The sequence below is a fragment of the Oenanthe melanoleuca genome, chromosome 12, assembly GCF_029582105.1.
Source record: "Oenanthe melanoleuca isolate GR-GAL-2019-014 chromosome 12, OMel1.0, whole genome shotgun sequence".
Taxonomy (NCBI): domain Eukaryota; kingdom Metazoa; phylum Chordata; class Aves; order Passeriformes; family Muscicapidae; genus Oenanthe; species Oenanthe melanoleuca.
In genome coordinates this window covers 20,371,882-20,396,637 of record NC_079346.1, presented here as the reverse complement: position 1 = coordinate 20,396,637, position 24,756 = coordinate 20,371,882, and the positions used below count along the sequence as shown (strand labels likewise).

Here is a 24,756-nt window from a genome sequence, read left to right as displayed (position 1 = left end):
TAGGCAGAGGTAGCATACTTGATCAGTGGTCTTAGTCCTGGTATAGTTTGTAGTTTCTGTGCTATTAATGTGCCTGCTTTAATATACAGAAGTAATAAAACACTGAAATCTGTTTCTCTTCAAAGCAGATTTTTTTATTCTCTGGCCGTATTTTTCTGAAGAGCTGGCAAAAGATGATCAATTGAAAATTCATGACTAGATAAGGAGTTTCATGCGATGCTTCTCTGCCCTTGACTTGATTTGATATTAATGTTGACTAGGAAAACCTGCCACGTTTTGGCATCCCAAAAAGATACTGTGGCACCTGAAAGCTCCAGATATGCCTTGGATGGGATTGTGGTACAATACTTAAAAGATTGCATTTTTAATCTCATTGGATATGGCTGATCTGCCAGGCCATGTGTTACAAATATAACTACTGAAAGTGGCCAGCTCTGCTCTCCAACTTGTGCCAGTGACAGCTGCAGGCTGTTCTGTACCGCAGCAGCTGAGGTGTCTGTATGGGCTGGGGGCACCTGTGGAGAACTACCACAGGGACCATCACCTGGAAGGTTCCAAGCAAAATGAACACCCCCATAAAGAAATGTGAGGAGGCAAAGTAATGCCAATGTCAGGACTAGCCAGAGGCAGGCTGTGCAGAGTGGGTTGGATTTCCGACCTACCTCTGAGTGCCTTTGCTGGCACACTGCTGGGGATTGATGTCTCGAGCTGGCTGAGGGATTGTCCGCTGACCTACTTCAGCCAGTGTGACCCCACTGGCTTAGCTTGGATCCGGAGCAGCCCTGCCGACGTCGCCAAGCCCAGGGAAGGGGATTGTAATCTCCCAGCCAGGAGCAGTTGCTGGGAACTCTCAGCCTGGGAAAGGGAACAGGCTGCTAATGCCACATGTGTTCTCAGTGATTCTGGTGTTAGAGAAGTGAACCTGACCCCACTATAGAGAAATATGTGTGTGCAGCAGTGTCTGGTTATCTTGCAGTCATCTGGCTGAAAGCCAGTCATGTTTTAACAGCAGACTCAAGTCACTACACTGTTGTTCCCTCCCACAAGAGTTTATATAAGGTTTTACTTAAGCATTCTGCATCACAAAATACTGAGTGCTGCAATTTACTTTCAAGAGCACAGTGTTTGCCACTTATTAGCTATTTGTAAATCTGACCCCAGAACTGGAGGGTGTAGGAAAAGGTTACGTTCTTTTGCCTGGAAGAAATATATAAGGATAAATGTTTTAAACTATTTAAAATTGAAGTTATTTATGCAGAATTATAGGTTTACTGATAAAAGATGTGTTTTCCGACTGTCCTAGGCTTTTGGACAGGCCCATACCAACCACAAGAAGGTAGCAGCAGATGGAGAAAGCAGAGAGGAAACCTTGATTCAAGAATCGGCTACCAAAGAAGAATACTACATGAAGAAGGTCATGGAGTTGCAGACAGAATTGAAGCAGATAAGAAATGTCCTTGCCAACACACAGTCTGAAAATGAACGCCTTAATTCTGTTGCACAGGAACTGAAGGAGGTGAGTGAAGATGTGCAGGGTGCACTGGAGCTTGGATTTGTTACATTTTCTAGTGCTATGTAACCAAAAAAAAGAGAAGAGTCTTGAGCTGAAAGGTGATTTGACAGGCTCATGGCTATATATTCAGCCATGCTGGTCCTGTGGGTACTGCATATCAGTCCCATCAGTTCCAGAATTGCTGCCTTAAAAAGCAGAGGAACCTGTTTAGGCCAAGCACAGGGACCCTTGGACGTACCTTTTCTGCTTTATTCCCAATGAGATTTTCTTGCTGCAAAATACTTGTGGCATGATTTACCTTTTTATCCCTTTTTCCTCCCTAATTTCTGAAGGTGCAAGATTATAACAAAACACTGAAACGCACAAAGCGGGGAATAGTAAAGGTTATAGTCTTGTGTTTTCTCTTATGAAGTGGTGGCTTTTGCATTTATGTAGGTTGCTTAACATAATAGCTTTGACCTTTTATTGTTTTACTATTGAGACCATATATTTTCAAGGAAAAATAATTGCTGAAAAGTTACTTAAAGTGTTTAATTACTTACAAAATCTGTAGCTCAGCAGAACTCTTTGTGGCACAGGTGCAGAAATGATTGTTTTGAGAGCTCAAACCATTGCTTAAATTCACACTAGTAAAATTACAGAGACTGTAAACTGCAGATGGATGGATAAAACAGTCAGCAGCTACTACACCTGAGTTTTCTTGCACCTTCTTTTGAAGCACTGGGGACTAGTCTTTTCTAGTCCTAAACTACTCAGCTGGCCTCCCCTACCAGGAGGAAAGGCTATCCAAGAGCGCACATCTGAATCTCAACTTACTCCATGTGACCTCAGCTGCAAGTGTCTCATGTAATTTCTTTAAGAGATAGTAACACATATGTGGATAATATTTGGTGGTAAAATCCATGAGGAAATGTGAGTTATTTCTCTGGAGATGTGGGAATTCACTGGTGCTTCTTGTTGGGATATGACAGAGAAGATTTGTGGTACAAGAGGTCACAAGTGATCAAACAAGCGAGTCAACTTCTCCTATAACTTTGTGGAACAGACTTGGAATCAAGCCTTGTGCTTAGACAGGGAAGCAGTTCCTGGAAATGCAGACACAACCCTATTTCCCAGCCTTTAAGACCGGCTTAATGGAAAAGCTGCCCACCCCAGAGGTAGCATGGTGTCTGTGAGGGATTCTGATCACTTCTCAAAGTGTGCTGAGCAGCAGATTTTCAGTTTTCTTCCAGTGTCACTGCAGCTGGAGGCGATTTTTTCTTTCCAGATACTGCCACATTCCAGTCACCTTTTAAGCAGACATAGAAGTCATGTCAGTCCTCGACTTTCCCTGTGGCCCTGGGTTTGTAAAAAGATAGAGAGACAACACTTACTTAGGCATGGAATGTGGGATATAGCAGCTTGTAATTTGCATTGGTGTATTGTAGTGTCTGATTGCAGCAGTTTTGATTTCTTGATGTGCTGTGAAGTTATGCTCTCTTTTCTCTGGCTAAACACAAGCAGACCATTTTATATGGTCTAATCTTTACCTGATGTGTGAGAAAATTGTAATTTAAATTTATTAGTCTTAACAGTTGAAGGTGATTAGGTATTTGTGTTGAGAACATGCCAGATACAAGTCTTGGTATGTGCTCCAGCTGCAAACATTTCCCTTATCTCAGTGTACTGTGTATGCCTGTTTGTACCTGTGTGGTTACTCAGTGGACCTCTTCTGCCTTGCTCTCAGGGGCTGAGACTATATATAGTCATCCCTGACATGCCTCTATCTGGATGGGAGTGGAAAGCTTGGAGGGAATCTGAGTTTGTCGGCCTGAGGCTGAAGCTTGCTTAGCTAGGCTGCAGGACAGGTGAGATCAGGCAGCAGGTCCCATATGCTAGCTGAAGTGACAAGCTGCCTCTGTCAGCAGCTAGCAGTAGTTTTGAATTAGAACTGTGGAAAACCATCCCATTGCATCACTACAATGACCTCCAGTTCTGGGGTCAGATTTACAAAAATACTATTTTTCTAGACAACGGTGTTCTCTGTTTGCCTGTATCTGAAGCTAATTCTGTGAATGTTTTAGAACATACTTTGCACTTTGTATGATTTAAGCGTTTGAGGATAGGGCTTGAAGGAAAATAATACTGGAAAACATACAAGCTAAGTACAGTGAGCCATTCCTATACCTGTATATGTTCCATCTCAATTTATTCAAGTGTCTGTGTATAATCATGAAAGACCCCAAGACCATACTAAACCAATATATTGGTTTTTATTTCTTATCTATTTCAAAACAATAGTAATGTTTTCTTTGAAGTTTTTAATTAAGTCCTGCATAAGTCTTGGCTGAGAGAGCAGAGTATTTTGTGTCAACTAGCTTCTATTATTTTCTGGCTAAGATCTTAGATTTCATGAGTTTTAACTCTGTGTCTCTCTCCAAAAGGATTAATTGTATCATATTTTCAACTTATTGCTCTGGTTATAAAGAAAATGTCAGCTGAAAAGCAGCAGCAAATAAGAACATCTGGAGTCATCTGAATTTGTCTTTATCTAGTGAAAAGGCCCTTCTTTTTAAAGTGGAAACAGATTTGGGCACTGACTTCTGGTCTGGAAAACTTTTGCTGGTTATACTACAATCAGTGAAACAACACAAGTGTGAATGCTTCTTTCTATGCTTGTTTCTTGACTTTTTTCTGGGTCAGTGGTGAGCACTTATAAGAAAAGCAAGAATACAAAATCTAATTACTGTGTAAATGACTTGGTTTTCTATAATTTCAGGGGGTGAGTGGAAGAGTTTCTATTTCAGTATAATTAAATTAATTAGTGCACATAAAAATATTGAAAAAATATAAAATTTTGGAATTTGGTTGTAGTTGATCCAGCTGCCATCATTTGGGTTGGTTTGTTTTTCTAGGTCAACCAGAACGTGGAGATCCAAAGGGCCCGCCTGCGAGATGATATTAAGGAATATAAATTCCGAGAAGCACGTTTGCTGCAAGACTATACTGAGCTTGAAGAGGAAAACATCTGTCTCCAGAAACAAGTGTCTGTCCTGAAGCAAAGTCAGGCAAGTTTTTCAACCAGTGAGCATTGCTTTGGTAGCACCAGTTAATTCCTGCGTTACAGTATGGTCTTTTCTCATTTGAACATCCAACTACTTATTTTCTACCTTTGTACTCCTTTTGAGACTATAGGCTCTATATTTTAGCACCAAGACTTGTCCGTTTTGTCTCTATTTATGCACAGTCATAATACTTCATCGCTTCTGCTTTGTCTTCCAAGTCCTTCCATTGCCTTCTCTTTCTCTGATAGAAGAAAAGTCTCTATCACTCTGTTCTGTTACTTGGTTTAGTCCTTTTGCTACAGTAATTTTCCAGTATCTCTTTACAGTGCCCTCCATCCATCCATCTTCCATCCTTCTACAGTATCTGGAAATGGAGGTGTTTCTGAAACATATTTTTTTTATTGCTACTTAATTCTCTCTCCATTTCTGTGCTCCTCTTCTATTCTAGCTACTTTCAATAAACTTGGAATGCTGTTACAGTTGCTCTACACTGTCACATCTGTGTGACTGCTTCTCTGAAAGGTCACATTGTGCAGTTCCAGATATTTCCAGAGTTTTAGAAAACTGCATTCTTGGAACTTCTTAAGAACTTCCCTGAGTTATCATTTGGGGAGCTAATTAGATTAGATGTGGTCTTTGGCATGGCTCACTTATCTATCAGTGTGGGACTTGCTATTTTTTATTCTTCAGGTAGCTGTCAGACCCATTGCATAAATAAAGCTCAGTTGGGAAAGGGAAGATCATAGACAACAAAGATGCTGCGAGGACTGGAGCCCCTCTGCTCTGAAGACAGGTTGGGAGAACTGATGGTGTTCAGCCTGAAGAAGAGAAGGCTCCAGGGAGACTGTCCTGGTTTGAAGGACAGGTGTCTGCCAATGAAGGCAGAAGTTTTTCTTTGAAATAGAGACTTTAATTCCACTCCTCCAGAGTATTATAATTGTTTGAATCAAGGACTCTGAGGCAGAGATAAGGGGGTAGGAATAACAGCTCTTTTACTAATATATCTAACCGTACAAGCAGAAAAACAGCAGTTGTTAAAATTGCCAACAAAACAGAACAGATAACTCGGTTCCAGTCCTTTCTTTAGCTGCAGGCACACTCTCTCTCTGTCCTAGAGAAAGCGGGCGGGAGCGGAGGTGGGAAGGGGCGGCCGCGGCCATGCGGTCTCGGGTGGGAACGGGCTGGAGTGGGCAGCTCCTCGCTCACCGTTTGGGTTCTGTTGGTCAGCTGTGTCTGCAGAGGCAGGAGGCTGTAGCTGGGCAGATGCAGGGCAGGTGATCACAGAGGGTCTGGCTCTCCTGCGTTCCACAATGTGGCTCCAGATGGAGTTCCTCCTCCGAGCTCCCCAGAAGCACGAGTGCCTCCGGAAGCATGAGAGTCCCTCCTGAAGCCCAGCTCCCACCTACCCCTTTTGTCTAGAGTCGTCAAGGGTCCTGGGTGTAACCTGGCCGGCTCATTGGCATGATAATGGGAAAAATTCTTTAAATTGACACAGTAATAGAAAAACACTCAACCCCCAACAGAGACCTACCTAAAGGGGCTCCAAGAAAGCTGGAAAGTGAACTTGGACAAGGGAGAATGGCTTTCCACTGCCAGAGGGCAGGGATAGATGTAGAAATTAATTAAGTAGAAATTTTTGGCTGTAAGGGTGGTAAGATCCTAGCACAGGCTGCCCAGAGCAGCTTCAGGTGTGCCATGCCTGGAAATGTTAAGAGCCAAGTTGGACAGAGCTTGGAGCAACCTGGTCTAGAGGAAGGTGTTCCTACCTATGGCAGGAGAAAGAATGAGATGGACTTTAAGGTCCCTTCCTGCCCTCTCTGATTCTACAATTCTTCAGTTCTACAAAATAATCAAAATTCTTTAGAAAACTCAATGTTAATACCATGTGTTGTAGTCAGTACATGGTAAAATCTCTTTAGGATTTGCTGCAGAGCTCCTTCAGTATTCTGAACGAAAGCTGCCCTGCCAAGCTAGATATGTGGGATATCAAATGTATGTTATTTATGTCCAATTGAACTCTGTATTAGTGTCTATTACTTTGGGCCTCGCTGCCCAAAATAGAGTTCCAGGTTGGACATGTTCTCATCTGCATATGTTTGGTCTAATTATGCAGTTTTAGATGCCCTAACATCCTGTAGTAGGACAAAAAGGGCTGTTGTGCTGTAGAAATAGGCTCGAACAGAGAGGGGACTGGTAAAATCAAACCTTTGTAGCTGGTTACTTTTGGTTTTTACCCTTTTTTTTCATTCATCATTTTCAGAGCAGCAGGTGAAAGTTCCCAGTTCCATGTTCACATTCTAGAATAACAGTACTGGAGAATGCTGCCTTTCTGGCCTGAGACAAATTTAACCTTTAACAACCTTTAAACCTTTAACCTTTAGCAAATTTAACCTTTGCTATCTCTGTGTTATTGACTGCTGTATTTTTATTCTGGAAACTTTGAAAATAGACTACAATATGAAATATTTTATCTCAGTGGAAGTATGCAGAACTAAGAGCTTGTTCTTTTCATGGCAGTGGATTATTGAATTTTCTACCTTACCTTAGTCCTACTTCATGAACTTTTAATTATTCTAGTTTTAAATTATTCTACTTACTGATGTAACTAGAAGCAGCTGTCAAGTTTTCCCAGGCAACACTTGAGTTAATATGCTTGATTCCTGGTTTGTAAGTTGGGTGTGGTTCAGCATTCCCAGGTAGCTCTATGTTGACATCTAAAATTCATTTAGCGATTAGTAAAAAATAAATAGTGTGACTTATCATGTGGAATGAGTTCCTTTCTTTCAGGGTAAGGAAAAATATTCTTTGTTTGCTTCCTCCACGCTTCCCCCAAATGATTAAAAATGTTATGTGAATTGTTTGTGTACATTATTTCAGTGCAAGAGAGGTTTAAAAAAGTGCAGTATTAGAGATATTAGACAGCATGTCATCAAACTCATCAATGTGAGTGTGAGGTGTAAAGTCTGAATTGTAGCCCTTTCAAGATGCACTGAAATGATGAGAGAAATGCTAAGGCATTTTATTTTGAATGTATAAAAGCAGAGCTTGATCACAGTTTTAACCCAGTTCCATATTTGAATGGCAGTGAAGCAGAGTGTCAAAGTGTACCTTTCTCACCTTTTCAAAACCTTTTCAGGTTTTGGAAATGTGAAGCTTAACTTTGTGGGAAGGCTGATCAGGGATTTTGTTAATCAAACAAATGTTTGCATGGAGTCCTAGGAAAGACTTTTTTGGGATACTTCTGTATCAGACACACTGCATCTCCCACCTGTCCTGATTGAGTTAGAAGAGATGACCTCATTTGACAGTTTGCTTAGTGAATTTATTCTGTGATCTCTGTGAAGGTAAATTACATAAGCCATGTTTACAGTCATAGGTGCTAAAACTAGACTCCAGAAATGAAAAAAGTATTCTATTACTATAATATTTAAGTCAAACATTCGAAAGCAAAATGACTTGATGCCTTGCAGGCAGCCATTTTCATTAGAGGTTTTTCCCCCTATTTTTATATCTCCAGGTGGAGTTTGAAGGCTTGAAACATGAGATCAAAAGGCTGGAAGAGGAAACCGAGTTTCTCAACAGCCAGCTAGAAGATGCCATCCGGCTGAAGGAGATCTCTGAGCGCCAACTTGAGGAGGCCTTGGAGACACTGAAGACAGAACGGGAGCAGAAGAACAACCTTCGGAAGGAGCTGTCTCACTACATGAACATCAATGATTCCATGTACAACAGCCACTTAAATATCTCTTTAGATGGGCTGAAGTTCAGCGATGAAGCCACAGAGCCTAATAATGATGAAATCATGAATGGATTTGAACAAAGCTGCCTCAGCAAACTCAGCAATGGCAAGAACAGTACTTCAACACCCAAGAAAAATGAAAGCTTCCCTCCAGCCCCCAGTCTGGTTTCAGATCTTCTAAGTGAATTAAACATTTCTGAAATCCAGAAGCTGAAACAGCAGCTTATGCAGGTAAATGGGTTTCCTAAGGAGCCATGTACTTCCAAATAGCTTCTGAGGTTTGTTTAGAATGTAATTTCAGTCTTTCGGTATCTCACATCGTACTGTTTATACTGTATTTTTAAGGGCTTCAGTTGATTTAGAATTTGAGGGTGTTAAATGTTTGTCAGTGAATAACCACAGCTTTTTTTTTTGTTTTTCTTTTTTTTTTTTTTTTTAATGCAATGGGATTAGCAGTCATATCCTTTCCTTGGTGAAAAGGTCTAGTGCATCTTCTTGTCACTAGCAAGAGCAATAGTAGTTTGTTTCAAAATTGAAAGTTATTCCAATCACCTTCATTGAAAGGAGTTTTGTACTTATATTTTCTGTAATTAATTCAAAGATCATGAAGTCCTAATCAGCACCAAGCATTTCTGTGCTATTTGTACAATTAGGAGGTTGAAGAGTTTAGAACAAGGTGCACATGTCTGTTTCCTACTAGTATTTTGTCAAGCATGTTTTAAATTATCTTTGTGTATTATTTTTTGTGTAAAAAACTGTCATAATTTTTAAAAACGAGAAATTTAAGGAGAGAAACTTGAAAAATTTTGATATTTCTGAGTCTTTCATGAAGTTCCAAGGTTTCACCATAGAGTAGCTGTGTGTTTTCTAGAATTTACTTGATAATTTAGAAGATAGCAATTAAATTTAGTTTGTCCTTAGCGGAAAGGAAATTTTCACAATGAAAACATCAGTGAGGAAATAAATATGTAAAACTGTGCATTTTGAAGAGGCGATAAGAAAGAATTGGCAATGAACTTGAGATAATTTTAGAATACATTGTAGAGCCTTTCCCATAATGTGCAAGTGATTTGATTTCTGTAACTATATGGACCATTTGCTAAGTTGCTGTGTCTTAGAATTAAAACCATTTACGTGATACAGTTCCCTTAACATAGATGTTTGTGTTCCTGCATTTCAGATGGAAAGAGAAAAGGTTAACTTGTTAACAACACTGCAGGAATCTCAGAAGCAGCTGGAAAATACACGGGGGGCCCTCTCAGAGCAGCATGAGAAAATTGGCAGGCTCACTGAAAATCTGAACGCCATGAAGAAGCTCCAAGTAAGTAAGGAGCGTCAGTCAGCCCTTGACAATGAGAAGGACCGAGATAGCAATGAGGATGGAGACTATTATGAGGTTGACATCAATGGGCCAGAGATCCTGGAGTGCAAGTACAAAGTGGCTGTGGTGGAAATTACTGACCTGAAAGAAGAGCTCAAAAATTTGAAGGCAAAATATAAAGAATGTGAGTCTAAGTATGAGGAAGAGAAGAGCAGGTATGAGACTGAGAGCCAAGCTCTCACTGAAAAGATCACCTCATTGGAAAAGTCCAGTAGGCATGATAGAGAACAGATGGCCAGGCTGGAGAAGGAGCTGAAGAAAGTCAGTGATGTTGCTGGAGAAACACAGGGCAGCCTCAGCGTGGCCCAAGATGAACTAGTCACCTTCAGTGAAGAGCTGGCCAATTTATACCACCATGTTTGCATGTGCAACAATGAAACTCCAAACAGAGTGATGCTGGACTACTACAAGGAGGGTAAAGGTGGACGCAGTAGTCCAGAGACCAAGGGAAGAAGGTCTCCCATTCTTCTTTCTAAAGGGCTGTTAACAATTGAGCTGGGTAAGGCAGAGAATGGAAGTTGTGACAGCAGCCCATCCCCAGTGTCATCTCTGCCATCCCCTGTGTCAGATCCTCGGAAGGAACCAATGAACATTTACAACTTGATTGCAATAATTCGGGATCAGATCAAACACCTGCAAGCTGCTGTGGATAGAACAACCGAGCTGTCCAGGCAGCGCGTTGCTACTCAAGAACTTGGGCCAGTGGTGGACAAAGACAAGGAAGCTCTCATGGAAGAAATCCTGAAGCTGAAGTCCTTGCTGAGCACCAAGAGGGAACAGATAGCAACTCTGAGAACTGTGCTGAAAGCCAACAAACAGGTAACCAGGTCTTAGAGGTTTGAAGATTACAGTGTCAGGGAATTAGGTCATAAACACCAGACAATTTATCTTTGACATCTTCTGTCATTCCCTCAGCTCTGTGGGGCTTCTGTTGCTGGTTTTTGACTTGTCTGAGGCTTAAGCTGGCTGTTCCATTTGAGGCACCCAGATGTCCCACTTAAAAGACAAGCACTGGGACTGTAACTTCAGCTTCTCATGTACTCCTGAGACTTCATTAAGGTTAAGGTAGCTTCAATCTACTGATTGTCTGAATTGCATCAGGTCATATTTAATGTAGGATGCCTAAAATGAAGAGGTAATCCTATTTTCTACTCAAAAGAATTCTAGGAGTTACTTTTAAAAGAGTTCTGAAATTTAAGTATTGTTCTCTCTCAAACTGCAAAATAAAAGAGCCTTCCAATATGAGAATGCGGTATAAGAATGTGGTCAAAATAGCAAAGGTGAAAAATTAGTCTTTAGAGATTGGATATTCAATGACTTTAGCAGAGCTGTAGGTGAAAATAACTGCCATTGAAGTACCACATGACATGCTTCATCTTCTTCTCTATGCTTAAATTGAATTTTTAAAAAAAAGCTTAGTGTTGTTTAAGAATGAAATAAACACATTAAGTTTTCTTTTACACATTTGAATAAAGGTGTCCCAAATGTAAAATACGTAAAATGCTGTAAGGATTAGAGAACTGTGCTAGTGATTGACAAATGCATTTAAAGTATTGAGATACTAAGTGGATTGTTTTGTTCCTTTGTGTTGCTAGTAGATAGGTTTCACTACATCTATATTCTGTGACTTCCTTTATGCTGCTGCATGGTTAATGGGAGTAGGAGACGGCTATGTCTGTTCCCAGTGTTCAGAAATGAAATTTTATTTTAACTGTACGAGATAAGTTGACCACAAGTTTAACATTCCAGTACAAAGTAAATGTTTCATTATGCGAATAGTGATGAAAAATCTTTTAGCCAGCCATTTGATGAAGAGTTTCATTAAATATTATGTTTCTGTGCTCCCTGGTAACCAACAGACTGCAGAAGTAGCCCTTGCCAACTTAAAAAGCAAGTATGAGAATGAGAAAGCAATGGTTACAGAGACCATGATGAAGCTGCGAAATGAGCTGAAGGCTTTGAAAGAAGATGCTGCCACCTTCTCTTCCCTGAGAGCTATGTTTGCTACAAGGTAAAGAATATAACAAACTCCTCAAACTTAAATTCCTTGCTTATGTGGGGAAGAGTTGAACATCCTTCACATCCCCCCTGCAGAGAGTGGAGCAGTGAGTATTTTTTCCCAAGATCATTTCTTGCAGTTTGTGTGTCTGTGATATGCTCCAATTGATGAGAAACATGCGTGGATATAGTGTGCTGCTACAAAACAAAAAGCTGTAGTGACAGAACTTATTCAAGTTGGCTGGGAAATTACTTGTTCTCAGAGCTAATGATTCTTGAAGCCATTAGCTCTGAGAAGGAGTGAATTTAACAATGCAAAATTTATTGTACACTGAAGATGGGACTCTGCTTTACTTTGATCTAGAAAAAGGTAAAGCTGTTGAAAAGTTCCTGGTAGTCTTAGAGTATCCATCCTACAGTTGATATCTGTCATTTCATTGACCTGTGTCAGCTAATTTGATTATTTTGTTTTTGGAACTCGCTTCTACTTTTTAGTTGTGCTTTGTGGTGTTAACAGACATAAAACTCTGCTGACACATAGAATCACTTAATCATCAAGTTTGGAAGAGATTTTTAAGATCAAGTCCAGCTGCCAGCCCAGCACTGCCACTTAACCTCTAACCCACATCACCCAGCACTGGATCCAGATGCTTTTTGAACACCTCCAGGGAGGGTGACTCCACTACCTCCCTGGGCAACCTATTCTAATGCCTGGCCACCTAACAGTGAAAACATTTTTTTAATATCTGCTCTGAATCTCCCCTGTCTCTGCTCAAGTCCATTTCCTGTGATCCTCTCACTGCAGGCACAGCAGAAGAAACTGGCCCCACCTCACTACCAGCCTTTCAGGCAGTTGTAGAGAGTGATGAGATTCCTCCCTTAGCTTCTTCTTGTCAAGACTAAATAAACCCAGCTCCCTCGTCTGTTCCTCATTAATGCTCAGAAGAGCCAGGTTCAGAAGGTGTGACTTTAAGCATTTCCGGAAAGGGATTCCCAGACGGGAACAACAGCACTTACCTTCTATTCCTGGTGCTAGGTCTAGAGGTGATGAATGGCATCTAGAGACAAAAAAAGGTCCGGGCAGCTGTCTTGGTTTGAAAGACATATGTCTGCTAAGAAAGGCAGGAGCCTCTCTTGAAATGGAGAATGTAAACCCCCACCCTCCAAATTATTATAATTTTGAAATTAAGGAGCTCTCAGGCAAACATATGGGAATAGGAAAACAAAGTTAAAATGAAATAAAAATACAGTGATAAAAAACAACAAAATACTGACAGAGTCAGAATACAGCCTCACATCCTGTCAGTCAGGGTGTTGGTAGCAGTCCCATTAAACGGTGGCTGCAGTCCTCCTGGAGTCACAGATGTGGTTGTATTGAAGCACTGGTCCTATAGATGGGTGCAGTTTTCCTCTGCAGTCCAGTGGAAAAAGGCTCCTGTGATGTTCCAAATCTCAGATTTTATTTAGGTAGGAAATACTTGGCTCCTCCCCCTGGGTGGAGCATCTCACAATGGGATGATGTGATTTTATCAGTCATGCAGTGGGACTCAATAGCCCATTAACAGAAGATACCTCCCTGGAGGAAGGATGGGTTGTGGAAGAGATAAAGAACACTGTCCCACCTGGTTTTTAACAGATGGTGAGAGAATACATACTTTTGGTTACATCCTGCTTTGCAAGCCAAGACAGCTGCCAATACCCATGTGAAAGCAAGGAGTTGCCCAGGTGGGACAAAGGCATTTCACTGTCCAAGAGGCATGCTATCCCCATAGATGACATTGTGCACACGCTCACTTTTATAGCACTGAGGTGCTTGCTCTAGACTCTCTGTCTGAGAGCTAAAATGTAATGCTGCACATGTTGAAATTCAACCTTGGTGAAGGTGCCTCCTGTAGATAGGCCCTGGATCTGGGTTGTAACAGTCTTCTTCCAAGGATTTGTTGGAGTGTCTATTTTCACATGACCTTCCCATGTTCCTGGTGCTTTGCTTGAACACTGCTGCTAAGGAGAGTGAACCACAGGATGCATTCCTGTAAAATACTGGTAGCGCAGAGAGTTCCTCACAGTACACTGTGCCATCTCTTTTTTGGCAATTTGTCTGCCCTTTTGGTTTTAATCAAAGTGGAAAGCGAGTTACTTTAAAATATGAGAGATTACTGCAACCACAATTAGTTGTCTCCATGGTGTTTTAGATTGACAAGTCCTGGTTTTGTTTGACAGTCAAAGAAAGTGTCAGTGCTTGGATGTTGTAAGAAGCAAAGCACATGCATAGCTTGGGTGGTATGGGGTGGAGAGAGCTGAAGAGATTGGAATTAGATCCTGGAGTAGGGAAAAGCTGGGGGAAGGTGTTAAAAATCTGTCTTTAGTGTTAATTTCTAATATAAAGATTGAGTTAGAAGCAGCAGGTTGCTCATGTCTTACAGCTGAATGCAGTCAGTGCTCATTTACATCTAATTTTAACTGTGATTCTGCTAATACGTTTCTCAGTTTTTAATAAAGATGAGAAATTGTTATTCTAATCCTGCATATTTGAATTTCCTTAGTGGGTTGACAATTTAATCTCTGAAGGTATAGGTAGTTGATGCTTCTCTCTAATGCCTCCTTCAGTCACTGTTGAGTCAGTCACCTTTCTTGTTTCCTTGGAAGTTGTCACATGATACTCATTGATTGCAGGGAAGAGAGGAAAAATATGGGTATGTCCAGGCGCATTTGGTTACATCACTTTTTGGTTTTTCTGGAACAGAGCTTGATTCACTAGTGAATTTGCCTATAAATGACATTAAAACTATTACATGCCAACCTTTACATAAACTGGTCTGTAGAACTAAGGCCAAACCAATGTTTGTGGGAAGCAGTGGTATGCAGCTTTGGAAAATGCCAGGTTAGGTTTTTCAATGATTTGGCTTCAGAGTTTCAGAAGATTTAGTTTTTATTTCTCATCATTATAATTAACACTCAGGATATTTATTTTCTCTGTGCATATACAACACCAACTATTTGTATATAGCTGGTGTTGTTTTTAATAATCTAGTTGATGTTTCCTTAAACTATTTTTATTGCTGTTAATTACCATTAGTAAGAAAATGGGCAGCATCAAAGCCTTGTGTTCACTCTACTTAAAGCTGTAAATGTGTGAAATTACAACAGACGTATACTGATTTCATATTCCTCCTAAAAGCGTGAAAGCTAAATTATTTTCTTTCAAAGGTGTTTTTAAAAGAAAGACATCTTCTATTCTGATTTTATTGAATATATAGCTGGGAAGTAGCCTAGCACATGACAAATGGAATTGTAAAACGGAAGGAGCCTTTATTGTTCTATCAAACAAAGCAGTAAAAATACACAGAACACAAAGATATGCTGCCATAGCTGCTGCTGCCAGCTAAAGCAGGTTGAGAGCCCGTGTTATCCTAGATGGTAGGGAGGCAACATTGCTGGGTTTTTTGAGAAAATTGAATTGAGAATCAGTGAGCAGCATGAATGAAGAAAGTGGGGCAGATCCCAGGCCACCTGTGCGATCAACATCTACAGCCACTTCTAGGAAACTTCTAGCCCCTTTGTTCCAGGAAATGATTGCTGTGCTTTGTACAGTGTGATGTTCCTTGACTTGGGACAGCCATGCTTGCACAGGACAAGTTTTGAGGTTGAGGCTGTATGATTCCTTTTGGATTAAAGAATCAGGAAAGCAGGTTCAGGATGCAGGATGGCACGTAAGCAGAGTAATTAACACTTCTGCCTCTCCCCAGTCATCTCTTCTGTAGGAGAAAACAGTCACTCAGGTACAGTTAAAAGCTGCAGCTGCATATATGCTACTGACAACACTTCCTGTTTATGGGGAAGAAAGGAAAAACTCCCTGAATAGAGCTCTATGGAAAACAAAAAAACCAGCAACCACTTTAGGTATTTGAAATAGTGAATACCTTGTAATTCCTAAGGACAGTCAGTTGATGTTGTAAACTTTTGTGCTAACAGGAAGCTCTATGAGATAATGACTTGCTACAATAATCTTTTGGAGTCAAAAACCTGGCTTTAATTACAGCTTGGCTCACATAGGAAAGACTTCTCTGCTTTCTAGACTATACCAGGCATCTGTGTCACCAGTCAGCCATTGACTTTGGCACAACTGGCTGTGCTTGGTCAAGAGGCAGGAGTGATACCAGAACACAAGTAAGACAGTGTGGGAAGTCCCTGCTCTGCTTTACTGCAATGGTTTTGTTTTCCTTATCTCTTTTTGTTCCAACTGGAGTGAAGGTAAAGAGATTGGTTCCCCTCCCCCCCATGCTTTGGCTGGCCTGGAAAAACATTCCTCTACTGCATGTCAAATCAAGACAACAGCAATCTTGACACTGTTTCACTGAGCTGAAAGTTTTGGGGCTACATTAACTTACTGTTCTGTACAAAAACGTGGATATGTTTTGATTCACAAGAAAGAAGCTGGAAAAGGATGGGAGGGAACCTCCCTGTATTTTTACGTTGCCCACATATTTTGGGAGGATAATACTGAGCATAAAACAAGGGGAACAGGGACAAGTCACTCCAGTGCCAGATCATATTTTGCTGAAGCAATCATATTCCAGTCCTCAAGGAATTGGTAGTGCTATTCTGGACATCTCCCTCTTTTGCAATAGTGGAACTTGGGAGGAATCACGTTTGAGGTGTGTGCAGAAAAGCAGAAAGGTCACTTCTGATATAACCAGACCTTGCTTTTTACCTCAGATGTCATGAGTGTATTTGAAAGCTGGGGCTAAACCCCACAGCCTCTCTTACCTCCCAGAAATCTTTAAGGCTTCTTCTTGCTCCCACCCCCAGGGGAAGAAAACACCTCTGACACTCTGGAGCAGCAGGGAACAGGGTCTGTAGGATGCCGAGAGCTGTTCAGTTTTGTGACCACATCCTCATTCTGTACCTGGTGACGCCTTCCCTCAGAGGGGAGGACTTTTATGCTGTCAAGGTTATTTTAGTCTTTTCGGACTTCTTGTTTCAATCTGTTCATCTCTAAAGCTGAAATGGGTTAATGGGACAAGGTCTGGCTTCCACTCGCTGGAGTGTAGCAGTTGGTGTAGGTCCATCTGACCCAACTGAGAAGAGCAGGTGTTGGTGTTCCAACAGGTCTAAGGTTCCTGGGTTTGTTTTTTTTAAAAGACCCTTCACATATTGGTTTCTCCTGGGCAGCACAGTGTGGGAAAGACTGTGAGGAACTCCAGAGCAGGATGCCCAGACATGCAAGGGGACAGATTCCTGTGAGTATGGGGGCCCCAAATTCACCCAAACTTCCTGGTCCATAAAGCTGCAGTGCAGTTATAGTTCATGCAGTTTTATATTTATATTTCTGAGTTACTGTTTGATCTCTCTATGTATTCAAAAATAAAAATCTGGTTTTTTTCTTTTTCCTATTTCTATTCCCAAGCAACTATAATTAGGAATATAGGCCTAATCCTGCTATTTAAAGTCAGAGAGAGTAGAATTTGAGGCTTGATAGTATAAGCACAACTGATGAATCTGCATATCAATGTGGTTTTGTTTGGTGTTGGTTTTTTTTTCCAGTCTGCTTTATATTACGTAATGATAAATTTCCCATAAAGTCAGGGACTTTTCCATTTCAAAATCTAAGGGAACTTCACTGCTGATATTTTTGCTTTTATGAAGAAGCTGTATTTTGCAGATGGTAAATTGCAGCTGGTACCTCTGAATATTTACTTCTCTATCCATATGCATAAATGTTATCTCTGTGCAGTAAATATGCGCCTACATGTAGACTTTAATTTTTTAACTTGTTCATGGTGCAAGTTATGCAGCTTCTAGGCTCAGTGACAATGACTGTAGATAGAATGCGTTGAGGTATTCAGACAGCTTTACCACAGCCTTCCGACTTACTCAGTTCCTTTAATTGTTTTAAAATTTATTTTGATGGTGAGAACAATTAAATACAGGCCTCTTGGTATTGAGAAGACAGCCACTATTTATAGCATAATTGGAGTAGATTAAAGTAGAATTCTGAAAGATGCTTGTTTTTAATAGTGTTGTTCAGTCACCAGTGAAGATTTATTATATGGACTTTGTGTAAAGTAACAACTGGCACGGTTCAGATGACCATTTCACAGTGCTCGTGTCGCTGCCCTCAGACCCTTTCCAACCTGAGGCTTAGAACCATGGTGATCTCTGTAAGCAGAGATAAAAGTAATATGACTGCATGAGGTGTCCTTGCTATGGGAGGACAGCTTACTGACATTCAGACATGAGTACAGTTACATTGAGCTCTCCAAGTTACACTTGTGCTCTCCAAGGAGGCTGTTAATTATACACCATCTTGAAAGGCACAAATACGAAGTGCTGAGTATGGGATTTTAAGAACCCAGTGAGAAGTAGTTGTGGTTTTCTACAAATTTAGTTGAAGTTCTTGTTTGAGAGTGTGTATGTAAGCAGCTGCAAAGCTATCACTGCTTTATAGGCTGGACACAAGGGCTTATATTGGAAGGTGTTTATAATGGAACCAGGATTGCTGAAGATTGATATATTTCATTACAGATGCGATGAATATGTCACACAGCTGGATGAAATGCAGCGGCAACTTGCAGCAGCCGAGGATGAGAAGAAGACTCTGAACTCCTTGCTTCGGATGGCTATCCAACAGAAACTGGCCTTGACTCAGCGCCTGGAGCATTTGGAACTGGACCATGAGCAGTCCAAAAGGGTGCGCACAAAGTCTGCCTCCAAAGCCAAGGGCAGTAATCCCAGTGTAAGTCACATTCGGTCCTGTGGAGACAGGTCTGAAGGATCTGTCCTGAACAACCAGGTGTTTTGTAGTGAGAAATATAAAATCTATTGTGACTAGGTCACGTGTCTAGAAAAACCATATTCTGCATCTTATTTTATGCTGTAACTGTCAGCGTAAATCCCCACTATCTAATGTCACAGTAAGTTGACTCGTACTAGTATGTTGTTGAACCAGGTAATACAGGTTTATTACAGTGTTCTTGACTGTAACTAATGCATAAGTATGGGGATGCTATTAACAAGTTAATAGTGGAAAGCAATTAGCTTTTTCCATGATTAACATGTCTGGGGTTTGCTGTTTATGGTGTTAATAGTACGCCTGATAAAGGATATATCTGGTGTTACTTACTGTAGTTTGGATAGCACAAATGTGACCCTTTCTCCAGGGTTACAGCATACTTCAATAAATGCTTTCATAGGCAGAAACAAACAGAGAATCTTCCTTGTTACTGTGGCTTAAGTGGTGAAAAGCAAAGGTTAAAATTAGAGCTATGTCTTGGGAATGCAGAGCATTTGGAAACTGGAGTCAAACCTAATTTGCCTGTTGTAGCAGATGTTAAATACTTGCTGTTGTATCACCACTAACCAAAGTTCTAAAGCTTTTATAGGTTTTAAAAGCTAGAAGAAAACTTGGTACGTTATTTGCGCTCTGCGTCCCTCTCTTCAGAGGGATAATCAGAAGAAACTTGCACATTTATATTAAAAATATGCAATATTAACTCCATCTGATACAAAATTTAAAATGTTAAGAATTGGGATTCTGCCTGCTAGACAGTTCCTGTTTAAGAAGTTACGTCCTGGAAGGATCTGTGTGGTCTTATGTTGCTCCTTGCAAGCATAACTTTGGAAAAAACCTATCTGAGATACCCTTTATAGGAAAGTAGCCACACAGTATATATGTGTAGAATTAATGTGTCTATGGTCTAGCATTGTTGGTCGCAAACAGTTTTCATCAGTTCTCAGTATTAACCTAAATAGGTAGTATTTCAGAGCTCTGATCATTTTTTTAAGTACATGGCAGATACTGCATTCCATATGCAAGCCATGTGTTTCACAGGGCTCTACATTAGAGGCACAGGAAATTGATCCAGATCATCCAGCTAATAATGATTTATGAAGTAGCTTAGTGCACATTTTAATCTTCAAAAATAAATAAATCTTTGTCCGATATTGAACTTTAAACGAGCCTTTTTACCCACTTAATTACAATATGTTTGATAGTATAAAAGTGTACTTTCTAATTGGTGCCTACATAAGAGAAAAAGATTGAAAATGTTGCTTCTAAAATGGTGGAAAATTTGTGGAGCACTGAAAGGCACAGTTCTTTGTTTAACCCGGAGTTTGAAGTGCCTCGCCTCAGACTTTATTTTAATGTAAAGCCCTGTTCATTTTGTACTCTTTCAAATACTTTTGTGTGCCTGTAGTGTTACTGAAAGAAAGGAGAGCCTTTGCCGTGAGTGCTTGATAGTGTGGTTCCCAAAGCCATTGTAACCCTGTGCTGTGGTTGCGCTCCCCTGCCCATTTGTCCCTGTCGATGTTCACAGCTTGCTCTGTAAACTACCCGTGCGCTACCCATGCGCATGCAGGAGATGTCCCAGTACTAACAGAAGCTAATAAGAGCATGGCTGGTGTTCCCTCTGAGGGGAAATCGTAGGAGATTTCGGCCTCCCAGATATTTTTTGGCATGTGCGGGGGAAGTCTTCTAAATTAATACAGTGAGATTTTAAACAAATGGAACTTTGCCACAAAGCTGGGAACCATGGAAATGCTGCAGCCCAGAGCCAGAATTGCATTTATTGATCTTGAGAGGAAGAAAAAAACCTCAAGTGATTAAATTCTAATACATTTCTAAAACATGACTGCTTGGGGTTTAAACAAATTTCAATTCTGGTTTTAGAAACTAGGCCCTGTGTGTCTAGAAAATACTGAATTCTCCTGAATTTGAGCTTTAATATTGCTAAATAGCAGGATTGATGTATTAGAAGAGATATCTTTTATAATTTTCAATCCTGCTTTTCTCTTTGCTGCACAATCTTCCAAAAGGCCTTTATTCTTCTTATTCCTACATCAAGTACAATTTAAAAATGCATGGTGAAAGCAGGCTTTCGAGTGCTAACTTTCTCTGCTCTAATAGACTCAATAACAATTGTGCTTCCACCATAGTGGGGAGCTTTAACACAGTTTTCACTGCTTCCGTGTCTCTAGGGACAGTACTTTAGTGAAATACTTATGGCAAAAAGGTAAACTAGGGAAACTAATTGAATGCATTGCTAGGTTGTTTTTTTTTCAAATTAGTTGGAATTTTCTGTAATAATTCTGGTTACCAGACAGTGGCTATTGCTTTCAGGCTTGGCTCGTTCTTTCATTTCTGAGTATGAGCAATTTTGCTATTAGCCCAATTAGCCTTAGTGATCATTTCCATATTCAGTCGTTTCTGCAAATATTTGAAAAACCCTAAGAGCCAACCTGACTGTTTTTGAGTCTATCACCATTATGGTTTATCCTGTCAGAAAAAGGACAGAGGAATGGTGAAAAGTGTATTGATCCTGCCATTTGTATTTTTGGGTAATATTTAAGACTGAGTCTTTTAACTTTTGATTAACAATTTCTTGATGTTCATTTGCTCTAAGTCTTTCATATTGGTCTCAATGGGTTGGAGTAAAGCATGGAAAATTCCTTAAGCCATCACCTACCTCTGCAAGCAGGCTCTTCGGAATGATTCTCTGCATAGGCCTGCATGATATACTGACCTGCATGTTTCTGGGGAACCTAAAGCTTCACCGAAAGCATTTCTTGCACACTCACTGCTTTTAACTTATGCTTGAAGAGCAAAGCTTTATTCAGTACTTGTAAGAATCCTTCTTTCTGCAAAGCTGTTGCTTCCAGGCTGAGCCCACAAAGCCTTGTTCACCCAGTGGGAAGGCATCTGCGAGCTGGAGTGGCTGCTGTTTCCCCAGCTAACAGACCCTCAGCCAACTAACCTGCCTGTGCAGCACATGGGTGGGGTTACGTGTTCAGTTGATTGAGAAATAAACACTGATATTTTTTTTTTCCTAATGCTATTTTATTTTTCCATTTTTCAGCTGTAGAGTAGTCCCTGGAGAAGGCCTTTTCAACAGTGCAACAGCATTTGTTAGCCCTCCTGACTCTGGTTCAAAGTGGTAGCCCATTGCACACAGAATGGAAACCACTGACCTGATCCTAACTTTAAAAAACACCTTTTCCTATATACTACCTGAAACCTTCCCTTTCTGCCTGAAGCTATAAAACAAACAAGCTTTACCTGTAACTGCTGCTGCAGTAAGAAACCTTACAAGTGCTGAAGAAACCTACTTCAAATGTAATGCTCACCATATTAGTTTGTGCTCTCCTAGAAATGTTGGATGGGGGAATTTACTTAATTGCAGATGCTAATTTTTTACCTGATTGCTAAACCTGTGCACTTTGGATATTTTTCTTTAGCTTCTTTAATTCCTTATGTAGAAGAGTTTATATAAATGCAGTGGTTTGTGCTCATAGTCTCTCTCCAATTTGAAACTTGTGACTTATTAATTATATATCAGCATGTGGCAGAGATTTTGGGGGGGGGGGGTCTAGATTGTGATTAGAAAAGAGTTTCAGCAAAAAGCAGGAGCTCTGCTAAACTATGTGCTGTGCTTCAGCATCTTTTTTTTATTAAAATGTTATGCTTTATATGTTTCAATTACTGATTTTTTAACTGCCATGTTCATTAAGAAATCCAGGGTATTCAAATTCTGGGGGTTTTTTCATATTGTATTATTATTCTTAGGAATAGTTCAATGTAACAAGAAGAAAACTTGACTTTGCTCTGGTTAAAACAGTAATAGGCACTTGAAAGATATTAAATAAGTAGTATTACATATAAATTCCAGAATTCCTGGGTTTTAGGAAAGTGAAGCATTATTGATTAACAGAATTTTATACAACTATACCAGTTAAATTCCAAATTGGAATTGTTTTGTTACTTTTTTCATTTTATTGTGCCAAATTATGGTACATTTAGAAAGAAAAATTCGTAAATGGTCAGTGATAGGGTTTTATCTGTCAGCGCCTTTCTGTCACTCATTATTGCCAGTAGTGCCTTTGATCATTTGAAGGGAAACTCTTAGAGTAGCATAGGCTAAGTCCTGTCACTTAGGAATAGAATGGCTGGTTTGGAATTTGTTAAAGATGTGGAGCAATAAGTGCAAAGTGAACTCCCATTTCGCACATTTTTAATGGTAGGCTTACTATAGAGTTTATATATTCAAGGAATTGTAAAAAATTCTGTTAGTCAATGATATTTCATCATGCGCATCCTTGCAAATTCAAGGGTATAGAGGGGAAAAGAATCAAAGTCACAACCTGAACAAACCTGTCTACACTTTGGGAACCAAATGGACTCATGTTGAACAGATGAGCAGTGTATGACCACATGTATGGTATCAGTCCGGGAATGCGTCGGGAATGTTGCTGTGTGTGGGTGGTGGGGGGCAGGAGCCACAGCGCCGTGTTCAGATGCGAGCTGCAGCACATCGGGATCTCCTTTGCACGTTGTCTCTAATTGTGATTTCAGCAAACAGAAACAGAGAAGCGCATCAACAAGCCATGCCAGGTTCTCAATGGTTTGGTGAGGCTCGTGTGGATGATTAAATTGGTACTTGCTGGTGGGGAGCCTTCCCACTTCTCAATAAAAGTACAAATTGAACTAATATTGGCAGTGCAGTGAGGATTTCTGTTTGCTGGAAAAAACATTATTATTCCTAGATGTGGGGACTTACACTTCCATCTTCTGTTACACTATTGATTCATAAGAAATATTGTTGCATTTAAAATTATGACATTTGTATGTGGGTATTTATTTGAAATGATGTCTAAGTACTGTATTATGTTCTATGTGCATTACCTTTTAGCGGTGGGTTGGTCTCCATTTAACGTCCTGTGCATGTATTCTTGCCAAGTAACCATTACACAGATGTGGAAAACAAAAAAGTTAAACTTATTAAAAGAATAACTCTGTGTTAATTGGATAACCTTAGGTGGAGGGGTGCAGGTCAAAACACTGTTTCCAGATTAATAAAATAGTTTTTAATCTAGGAAAGCAGTGTGCCTGTGTAAAGGTAGTCACATTGGCAGGAGCAATAAAAGAGAAAAGGAATTGTGTGTTCGGCCTGTTGGTTTTGTGGTTTAAGAAGGTGCTGGTTTAAGTAGTCTGCTGAAGGGATTTTCAGCTGGGGGCCAAATAAATACTAATTTTTGTCTGGAAGAAACTGAATATGTCACACGAAGTTTTCTGCAGAACTAGGAAATTAATTATTTGTGCTCACATTCAGGGACCACCATCCTGTCCTATTCCATGATATATTCACGGATTAGTTTTGGCCTGGATCAGATTGTTTTAATGTGTGTTGCTGAATAGCCTTGCAAACACTTGTACTGGTACAGGGAGAGTAAGGGTAGGCCTAAGGCTATTGTGTCAGTGGTGACAAATCATCCTGAAATTGCATCTTAATTTCTTGTACACTCTCCAAAATACTCATTTACTCTGAGGGCCCCATCCAGCTTGGACCTGAACACTTCCCTGGAAGTGTTTCCTGGCCTGGCAGTGTTCCCTGAGCACCCTGGTCTAGTGGGAGATGTCCCTACTCATGACAGGGAGTTGGAGCAAGGTAGTTTTAAAAGCCCTTTCCAACCAGTCAGGGATTTGGGGAAATGCATAAAGTTGATGTTTGTCCAGCAGAATTAGCAAACAAACTCAAAAGAAGCCCCTGAAACACAATGCTAAAACTGAGGGCAAGGCTGAGGTTTACCCCATCATTACAAAGATGTTCCTGGATCAATGACTTCATATTGTCCCCTAGAAACATGAAATATGGTTTTATACTCTAGTTTAACAACTCTTGTGCCCCCAGGTAGGATTATTAGAACCATTCTGCTGTTTGTTTCTCTATCTCGTAGCTGTCAGCTGCATGACACCAGCCCAACAACATAACTTACAGCTGGAGCGCAAGATGGCAGTTTTTCCTTGGGCATTGAAAACACTTGCTCAGGGATATGCAGTGAACTAACAGAGCGTGTGCGCTGGGACACTTGCCCTGCTTGTAGAGGTCTGCATTTTCTCAAACAGGAACTTCACGTGCAGGATGATCTACAGAAGAAATACGTAAATCTATCTGCATGCACATGAGAGCAGACCTGTGAAACAGTAGAACAGGGTGATTCAAGAATGCTTTAGTAAGAAAGAAAATTAGAAAACAGTCAAAGGAAAGTATTTACATTTAAAGCTTGTCTAGTGAATGACTATTAA

The 24,756-nt window shown here is 40.4% G+C and overlaps 1 protein-coding gene across 4 annotated transcripts in view; it reads left to right on the top strand.

Moving 5' to 3' along the window:
- BICD2 (BICD cargo adaptor 2) overlaps positions 1-23,612 on the top strand; it is a 52,901-nt gene extending 29,289 nt beyond the window's left edge. Inside the window, exons 2-8 of one of the 4 annotated variants that reach the window (XM_056501157.1) lie at positions 1,304-1,516; positions 4,408-4,560; positions 8,075-8,527; positions 9,477-10,496; positions 11,537-11,688; positions 18,201-18,411; positions 21,533-23,612. In XM_056501157.1, the coding sequence (XP_056357132.1) occupies positions 1,304-1,516; positions 4,408-4,560; positions 8,075-8,527; positions 9,477-10,496; positions 11,537-11,688; positions 18,201-18,411; positions 21,533-21,538 (2,208 nt within the window). In that variant the 3' untranslated portion in view covers positions 21,539-23,612. Of the gene's footprint in view, positions 1-1,303; positions 1,517-4,407; positions 4,561-8,074; positions 8,528-9,476; positions 10,497-11,536; positions 11,689-18,200 lie in introns of all 4 variants that reach the window. The other 3 variants (XM_056501156.1, XM_056501158.1, XM_056501155.1) reach the window with 3 other exon arrangements.
- Positions 23,613-24,756: the final 1,144 nt, after the last annotated feature.